The following is a 9,766-nucleotide window of genomic DNA, read 5'->3' on the forward strand; positions in this document are numbered from 1 at the left end:
AAAGAAATTACTAATAAAATATCTTACATATGCATAGTTGTATGCGCTGTATAGAGATTTACCTTAGCTTTGATTGTATATTTCACAATTTTGTAATTTATCATTGTTTATTAAACTCTGAAAGCTGTGTGGCTTTGTTAATATTATGTCCTAGAATGCGGTTAGATGTGCCCATTTTTTTTTTTTTTTTTTTTTTTTTTTTTTTTTTTTTTTTGAGCACCTGCCCCTTTAGTGGTCTCTGCACGGCCCTGCCGTCCAGTTAATTAGTTTGTATATTATGTCAGCTTAACACATCACTATTAGTACAGCTTTAACATAAAATGCTGTAAACAAATTGTACCTGTGTGAATCACTATACTTTGTAGTATATTACTTCTTACATCAATTACACAACGTTGAGAAACATTATTTACCAACCATTACAGATTTCTTTTTCTATATATATAGAAAAACTCTTTTCTTTTCTTCCTATTCTTTTGGTCTCATATATATATATATATATATATATATATATATATATATATATATATATATATATATATATATATATATGAGACCAAAAGAATATATATGAGACCAAAAGAATAGGAAGAAAAGAAAAGAGTATGAAAATATTTTTAGATTGATGATTTCATTTATTAAGGAGAAAAAATCAACTTCTGGCTCTGTTTTTTGGAAGTTCAATTCCTCTAGCAACACCTGGAGCTAATTACTGCTTGACCTGTACGACCAGGAAATGATTCAAATCGACACCATGAAGTTGGTTAAACGGCCTAGAAAAGTAACTCATTGTGCCCTCGAACCAAGAAATTCAAGATAAAAGGTTTCTTGACATTTATCAGTCTGCAACGGGTCAGAAAGTCTTAGTGGGGAATCTTCCCAGAAATGGTTGACTTACTGAAGTTACTCCAAGAGGCAGATTGTTTATGACTCATGTCGGAAAGAAAAACTCAAATATAACATGGATTTATTACACATAGAGATAAACATTTCAGGCCTTTATTTCTTGTAATTCTGTTGACTCACAGATGATGAAAACTCCAGATTCTCTGTCTCAGTTACTTGAAATATGAGAGAAGATTGATAAAAAAAAAGAAACAGAAATGTTGAGCTTGTGGAAAGTGTATTCATTTCTCTGCACTGAGTATTTGGTTGGGTGTAACTTGGCATGAATTACGGCATGGTTCTGCTGAGGTGGAATGGAAGTTCAGGTTAGATCGATAGAGGTCAAAGGTCATATGGATTGGTGCTTCTGGTGTCTCTCATCTTCCCCTCCAGATTCTGGGACACTGATTTCCAAATCAAATGCAAACTTTACTTTCTTCTGAAAAGGGAACTTTGAACCACTGATCAACAGTCCAGGTCATTTTCTCACCTCTGACTCAGTCCACTCCTTGTTAAGTTCCCCCAAATGGATTTTATTTCTCAATCCCCTCAAGGTTATCCTTGTTGCCGGTGCACATTTTCCTACCACATGTTTTACTTCCACTGAACTTTCTGTGAATATGCCTGGATGCAGCTTTCTGTGAACAACCAGCTTCTTTAGCAATGACCAGTCGGCTGATTTTCCCAGAAGTAATAGCAAGTTCTGCTGATCAACTCTAACTGTGTTTCCATTGACCATATAATTGTGCAATTTTGAAAATATATTTGCTGAAGGGAAACACGGCAATTAAACAAAAAACAAAAAAAACTTGTTTTTTGATCAAAAGTTTTGCCACTAGGAGGAGATAGTTGTTTTTATTTTGGCTGTATAAAAAATGGTTTATATCACAAAACTGCAATGGAAAAACCTGTTTCACATCACACGAGTCACACGGTCAACATGTGACTAAATAAAACTTCCAATAAACTGTCAATAAAACACAAAGAAGAAGTAGTTGGAGGATCATGGTGAGGCATGATTTTTAACGACTTATCAAACTTATTCATTTGTGATTTTAATTGTGTTTCTTATCTAATGCAAAATTTTAATCTTTTTTTACATTAACGAAATATCAGCAAGATATTTGTAATGGAAATGTCGTTTGAAGGCTGAGGAAACTTTGCAGGTATTTTGAGTCAATTAGCTGATTAGGGTGCAACACCATGAGTTTCCCGTATTCAACTTTTTTCCAATATTTCAAGCTTCTGAGACATGGATTTTGGGTTTTCTTTTTTTTTCCATGATTATAATCCTGTAATCATCAAAATCACAAGAAATAAAGGCTTCAAACATTTCACTCTCTATGTAACAAACCCATACAGTAAGTTAGTTTCACTTGCTGAAATGAGTGACAAAAAATATTGGGCTTTTCCACAGTATCCTCACTTATTTTTTAATGTAGTCATGCAAAAAGTGGATAAAATAAAGCTGTCCTCAGGTAAGGTCAGTATCTTGATTCACCAACAAGAGGAGGTCAGATATTACTGGCATCCATGAGGAAGTTCCGGGGCCAAACCCCTCTGACTGGAAAGAACACAGAGGTCCTTCTCAGATTTTCCTGAAAATATGTCTGGATGAAAATATTCCAGGGACTGAGGCAACCTAAACGCTTTTTGTTGTGAGATGGCACCTGGCTCAAACATGACCTGGATGAAGGTTTTTGACTCCACTAGTCAAAGTCTGGACTTTAATCCCACTGAGATTCTGTCGAATGACCTTCAACTTGTCCTTCACATTCAGGAAAATCCCTCCAGTTTGGTAGAAATGAACCAATTCTGGAAGAAAGAGCAGGCAAAGATTGTTCCAATGTGATATTTCAGTTATCCCAAACACTTGATGGCAGCAGTTGTCACCCATTTTATTTAGAGCTACTGTAATTCTTACAATGGAGATTTGCTAAAATACGATGTTTCCCTTCAGGGTCCAAGAGGCTTACCAGGTGAACAAGGTTTCCAAGGACAACCAGGACCACCTGTAAGAACCCCATAGTGTATTTTTTATATAGCTCCATCATTTTGTATGAAATGTGTGTGATTAGCTTTCGGTTTTTTTAGGGTCCAAAAGGTGATACCGGACTCACAGGGGAGATCGGCCGTGTAGGAGACCCTGTAAGCTGTTTTGGCTAAAACAAGTCTTCCATTGAGAAATAAAATGCGCTCTAATCATATAGTCAACATTTTTATGCTTATTCCCAGGGTCCACCTGGTGCGGCAGGATCCCAGGGACCACGTGGTGCACCAGGAACTGTGGTAAATAGCGTTTTACATTTACCCCAAATCTCTTTTCCAACATGAAAATCGATTCAGTTTGAAAGCAACCCACTTTTTACAGGGTATTCCAGGCATCATTGGGCCTCCGGGTCCAGCCGGACAGAGAGGAGATAAGGTGAGTGTGTTGTGTCTGGGCTGGATGTCCTCTGTTTCTCTGCCAGTTCTTGAATTTGTTTCACCACATCAGCAGCAGGGAGGATTTTTCACATTAGTGATGCAGAACAAGTCCAAAGTTTGCTCTCTTTTTGTTTTATAAATCATTTATTGTCCCTCCGGGTTCTTCTGTGAAATTAAAACTACAACATCATGATCCAGTTTCCCATTTCACCTGCTGTGTGTTATCTCTTAGTGGATGTCACATTTCAGCTCTCAAACTTTGAGTCAGGGAGGAAAATCAGTCATCAGAGATGAAATTGGCTGTGAAAAAAGTGGAAATGGCACTGAATTCATAATACAATGCAATAAATAGATCTGGAGCACCTGATTCCCTGTCAGAGCTCACAACAGACAGTAACATTGCTTCTTCTTTTGATTCAACCGTTTGTAATAGGGAGAGCAAGGTAAACCAGGACAACCTGGTTCCCGAGGCCCACCAGGAGAGCCTGGTATCATTGGACCTCCTGGAGCACCTGGGAAGGGCAAAGATGGCCAAAACGTAAGATTATTAATTAATTTATGTCATTTTTTTCACTCTTTAGATCTGTTTAGTTGCTAATCTTTTAATAATAATCACAGCAAGATGTTCCTCTTTCAAGTGTTACAAGAGTGTTTTGCAGCAGATACCCTGGCATTTCTGTGCTTTTGCTCCAACAATATTTATTACAGTGTAGTAAATGTACACTGTAGAAAAAAAGGGGTAAATGTACCATAGAAACATGAAGTAATTTTCTATTAAGTTTGAACAGGTTTTCCTGTTTTCTACTTTATATCAATGCCTGTGAGATATACGGTAAAAATAGGTAAAATTTAAGTTTTTAATCTACAGAAATGTTTGAGTGTACCAGAAGCAGCTTAAATTTCAGTTTTAGATTAGCAGAAATGTGAGTAAAATAAACATGATAAACTGTCACATCATGGTAAAAATACGTTTTAGAGCTCACAGAAATGTTTGTACAGTTAACTACTTCTCTTTTAATTTTTCTTACATTGAACTTTTCGGGATTCTTTTTTATGAAGAGCAAAAATGACTTCCATATGCTGGTCCACGTCAATCAATTCCCACTCCTCTGCTTCACTATCACGACTCTACATTAGCTCATATGTCTATCTATTCAATAAGTTAGCAGCAAAAAGAGTTTTTGAATTGAACATTTTGCTTATTTTGTTTGGTTTTCGATTAAAACATAATGAACTGTGAATAATTACAGCCCTGTGATTAACTCTAATTCATTTTCTTCGAGTTCCACCAGTCAACTGACTGGGAGGGTTCAGCTGCTCTGTGCAATAAAAACAAGAAAAAAAAACACCACCACATATTTTCACCAGCTTACATCTCAAGTCTTGAAACCAACTTTTTAAATGAAACAACAGGTCCAGCATATCAATGTCGGTTTGCAGTCTTCAGCTGGCTGCTTTCCATAATCTTTACCTAAATGTAATTTCAAAGAATGGATCAAATGACTTTTTTGGTGCAGAACAGAGGTTGGAATTGCACCAGGTTCTTCATAAACTACAGTATTAAACTGTCAATTCAAATTTACCCTCCCAAAGCTGCTGCTGCCAAAACTCTGGTTGAAATGAAGTTGCTGGTCTTGACTGACATTTTTATGGGTCCTTCTAATCCTCAGGTTTCACCAACTTCCACATCTCAGTGGTTGTTTATTATTTTTGTGTTGCCTCAGTTTTGCTGAGTCATCTAGCATTTATTTACTGTTTTTATATATAATTAATGAAAGCATGGACATGAAGTTAGACATGCTTGTGTAGGAATGAAAAGCTATAGGTTATACAAGGCCATTAAACTTTATTTATGCATCATATCAAGTGGTGGGACCCGATTAAAATTGAGTTAACTGCAGGGTCAGTAATTCATTATTAAACCATATATTTACAAAGTAGGCATCATGTTCAATTCAAAAATCTTTTTGCTGCTAAATTATAAATGAACCCCTAGTAGGCTAACGAAAAGCAGCTTTGTCATCCATTGTTGTTGTTAGCGGATGTTGCTTGTCCATCAGATTTACAGCCGTACCAGAAACAAAACACAAAGTTTCCTGGCTGGAATGCGAGAAATTGTGTTAAATTTTATAACGTATTAAAGTCTATGTAAATAATTCATCAAAATTAAATGTGTTAAGGTCCCGGTCATAAACGTATAACAACCGCAAAGTTTTAATGTCATTTATTGGGCTTTTTCTTTGTGGTAGACCAACACAGGATAGTTAGTAGAATGGTATTATTGTACAAAGAAAAATTTGAAAAGTGTGACGAGCGTTTGTATTCAGATGTTAATCTGACATCTTTACCTGTGTTCCGCTGAATCTAATTATAGTTTACTGGCTAGAGAGCGTCAGTAATCAAATAAAATGAAATTAGGTCCAGCTTACAGTCCAAGTCAAGGCAAACATCAGTTGTTCTGATGAAAAATAAACTTTTTGGCCTACATGTAGGGTGTCGTGTAGTAGAAAACCAACGCTACACATGTCCCTGAACACACCATCTGCACATGGTTCACCTACTGGTAGCACCATCATATAGAGATGCTTTCCTGAAGCTATTACAGGGAAGCTGACCACAGTCAACCACAATTAAGTCTAAAAAAAAACTTGAGACCCCCTCTAAAGACACATATAACTGTCTATTTTTATAGTTCAAACACCAAATATATCTTAATATTTAATAATATTCACAGTAATAGCACAACCTTAGTGCTACCACAGAAGCTAGCATCTACAGTCTTCCATATTTCCAATCTTGGATGAACGGCCAGTTGGCGTCAATAAATGGCACTCCTGGACTGACTCTTAGCAAATGCCAGCTAAAAGTGTGACAGTTAGCATTGTGGCTAGGTGTTTCAGTCTCGGCTCCATTTTCTTTGGAATATTTTAGAAAAAAATCCCCAACTAGGTGGATTTTTGCGCAAATAATTTAGTTACATTCCAAAGAAAATACGCGAATAGATTGGGGGTCCACCGTGTGTATATGTGAAGAATTAAAAGCTAATTAAATGGCTTTCAACCTTGTTTTAGTCTACATCAGGAAATCCTAATAAAACATGTAGAAATTCATTTTAACATAAAAAAGTGTGATAAATATGAAGGGATGTGAAGAATTTTGCAAAGGAATGTATTAACTTTGAGTTTTTAATGTTAAAAAGTATTTTTCAAAATAAATAATAAGGAAAGCAACTTAGCTATTTCTTTAAGTAAGTTTAAGATCTGAACATTAATCCACAGTCAAATTAAGTTCATGCTGCACTTCTGAACCTTTTGTGTTCCACATGTTTCCTCCCTGTAAACATCTGTGGGCTTGTTGAGCTACACAGTAACACAAACATCTGTCTGTGCAGAAAACGAGCCTAAGTGGCAGATTTATCTGCACACCACAACACGTTCCTTCAGACATGTGTCTGTCCTGCTGACGAGGCGGGCGCAAACAGGAAGGACATTGTTAAGACGCATCGCATTAAACCAGCGCAGGAGTGCAACAACTGCTGTTGTTTTACAGTTGCCAGGCGCTGCCAGGAGGCCCCACTGGAGCAACACGCCTGGCGGAAATTTTTGCAACAAGCTCAAGTTATTGATTGGAAAAAAAAAAAGAAGAAAGAAGTAATTTAAGTGCAAACAGTTTGTTTTTATTTGTGACCCTACAGGGCGAGCCGGGACCACCAGGGAATCAAGGACTACCTGGAATCAAGGTATAGTGATTTAAAAACATTTTTATAATTAAGTTTTCAAGAGCAGCAACTTCTTCACCACACCTGGATTCCTTCTATGTGGAAACTGAATGTTTAGTCTCAATAAGGAAACGTACAACTTGAATGTTAGGGTCAGGCTCATTTCAAGAATAAAGTTATTATGAGAATAATAACAATAATAATAAAGTGACAGTATTACAAGAATGATAAAATGAGAATGAAGTCATATTATGAGAGGAAAGTCATAGTATTAAGAGATTGCATGACAGTAAACTCAGACTAAGTGAGAACAGTCTTAATTATGTGAGATTAAAGTCACAATATTACCAGAATAAGGTGATAGTAATATTAGAACAAAGTGATATTACGAGAATAAAGTCATAGTAATAAAATCATATTATGTCACTATTGTTGTAATAATACAGAAATATTTATATTACAAAGATAAAGCCATAATATTATCATAATAAAGTTGTATATTTGGAGAATGAGTTGGTAACCTTATGGGAATTTCTCCATACAAAATAATTAAAAATGAAATGTTAATGTAGTTGTAAAATTATTCTTTGGTCTCAGTTTTACAAATGACTTTAGCATCAGATTATCATCAGTAGCAGTTTTGATCTCATTAAAATGATTTTTTTCTCATAATTTTACAACTTCTGATAAGATTATGACTTTATTGTCATAATACTAAAAGTCTGATTCTAATACTTGCAGAAACTAAACCTCACATAAAAGAAATACCAGCATGGGTGGAAAAAAAATGGAGATTTACTGATAAAAGATTTCACCTGGTGACTCTAGTTTTTGCCAAGTCACAATTCTTTAAAAACTATTGCATAAGAACAGCATCCAGAGTATTTTGTTGTACTTTATTTAATCTCGAAACAATGTAGACACAGGGTTCACATTAAACTTTGTTTAGCACCTTGCATATTTAGCATCTCACCAGTGAGCTTAGCTAGCATTAAAAAGAAAAATGCATACTCCTTTGTGAAAGTAGAATCTTACCGTAACACTGAGGCTTCCACACATTTCCTAATCCAGCATTTTCCATGAGGGATACAGCTCAAAGTGATCAAACAACACAACTTTGCTAAATTTAGCTTAGCCATCTTGTGCATCACTGAAAGCTTCATTCTCACTCGGTGCCCTGAAGAATCCGACATTTATCAATATGTTGTAGAAAACAGATATTTTCAACTGAAATATCTTTTTACATCTCTGTGCCGCCTCTCGAATTAATTTGAACACCCATCTTTTACTGGAAAAAGCTAGTTTTGAAAGTTTTTCCTGGAGTAGCAACTTCCACACCAAAAGGTGTAGCTTACAGCACCACCTGGTAGACAATCAAGTAGCCTACATGTCTACAGCAAGAAAAGCTTATTTTGGTAAACTTATCAAATAATCATACGTATATTTCCTCCTCTGATGATTAAGGGTTGGTGTTCAGCTCCACATTAAATGTACTGTGGTATTTTATCATTTCTAAATAAACATAAAATATAATATTTATTTTTTCCTTAGGGCCCACCTGGACAACGCGGACCCCCTGGGTTACCTGGGGACAGGGGCTCTCCAGGGGAAGGGAAAGAGGGACCTCCGGTAAGAACATGATTCTGGGCTGAAATGATTCACCTTCGGTGGACTGAATTGCAGAGATCCATATGTCACTATGTTTGTCTCTGCAGGGGCCTCCAGGGAAAAATGGGGAACCAGGACCTGCGGTAGTTATTCACTAGATGAAGATTACAGAATATGTCTGTCTTTCTGCTGTCCTTCTTCAGTTTGTGTGTCTGTCTTTCAGGGGTTGAGAGGCCAACCAGGAGTTGCAGGTCCTCAAGGTCCAGCAGGGCACAATGTAAGTTTAACCCTAACGAATAACTAAAGAATGATGGGAACTTTCACAGCAGAAATGTTGTTTGGATCTAGCATGTCTGGTTCTGTAGAATTTGGTGGATGTTATATTTTTTTTTGTCATTTGGCAGGTAACCCTTAATTAAAAATTTAACTTTTTGCTTTTGCTCCAAACTAAGGGTTTACCAGGAAGGCCAGGAGAAAAGGGATCTCAAGGAGAGCCTGTAAGTTTGCATGTTAAGTGCTTTTGCACTCATGACTCAATCTGTAGGTTTTCTCATTTTTGAGCTCAAAGAGCTGTGACTTCAGTATCGTCTAGCATTTTTCCTTAGAGAGAGTAATACTCCCGTCATCCGGGGAAGACCAGTGCAGCATTTCCCATTCCATCCTTTCTGGGCTCTCAGATCTTTCCTTGCTGAGCAGAGTAACATTCTCTTGTTTTAGCTGGTTAGGTCTATGATCTAAGCTTATTTTGGGTGGTTCAACTCTGAATCATGGTTTCTACACATTCTGGACAGTATAGAAATAAATGTAAGTATTTTCCAAAGGTCTATAGGGACAGAAAAAGAAAACGGTAAAAAAAATTATATTTCCAGATTTTATTCTATATTCCATTGTTTAAAAGTTGTTTCCATCTGTCAATCAGTTTATCACAAAGTTAAAGGAACAAGTAAATGTTGAAGTTCTCTAGACTGGTGAATGATGTTTTGTTTTTGGAGATATCATGGCCTACTTCAAGCGGTCCCGGTTAGGGTGCGTTCACACCAGCCCTAGTCAGTAGTCAGTTTTAGTCTACCTGTAGTCCAGGTGAAGGCAGTGGTGGAGAAAGTACTCAATAAATGTACTTAAGTAAAA

At 36.5% G+C, this 9,766-nt stretch overlaps 1 protein-coding gene across 1 annotated transcript in view; it reads left to right on the forward strand.

The window, feature by feature from the left end:
• col22a1 (collagen, type XXII, alpha 1) overlaps positions 1-9,766 on the forward strand; it is an 86,473-nt gene that overhangs the window by 54,085 nt on the left and 22,622 nt on the right. Inside the window, exons 35-44 of the mRNA XM_015047794.1 lie at positions 2,846-2,899; positions 2,980-3,033; positions 3,121-3,174; positions 3,257-3,310; positions 3,746-3,850; positions 7,007-7,051; positions 8,582-8,659; positions 8,746-8,781; positions 8,862-8,915; positions 9,091-9,135. Of these exons, the coding sequence (XP_014903280.1) occupies positions 2,846-2,899; positions 2,980-3,033; positions 3,121-3,174; positions 3,257-3,310; positions 3,746-3,850; positions 7,007-7,051; positions 8,582-8,659; positions 8,746-8,781; positions 8,862-8,915; positions 9,091-9,135 (579 nt within the window). The remainder of the gene's footprint in view (positions 1-2,845; positions 2,900-2,979; positions 3,034-3,120; positions 3,175-3,256; positions 3,311-3,745; positions 3,851-7,006; positions 7,052-8,581; positions 8,660-8,745; positions 8,782-8,861; positions 8,916-9,090; positions 9,136-9,766) is intronic.

This window comes from Poecilia latipinna, unplaced genomic scaffold, assembly GCF_001443285.1.
Source record: "Poecilia latipinna isolate Pla-1442-1.1 unplaced genomic scaffold, P_latipinna-1.0 Scaffold843, whole genome shotgun sequence".
NCBI classification, from domain to species: domain Eukaryota; kingdom Metazoa; phylum Chordata; class Actinopteri; order Cyprinodontiformes; family Poeciliidae; genus Poecilia; species Poecilia latipinna.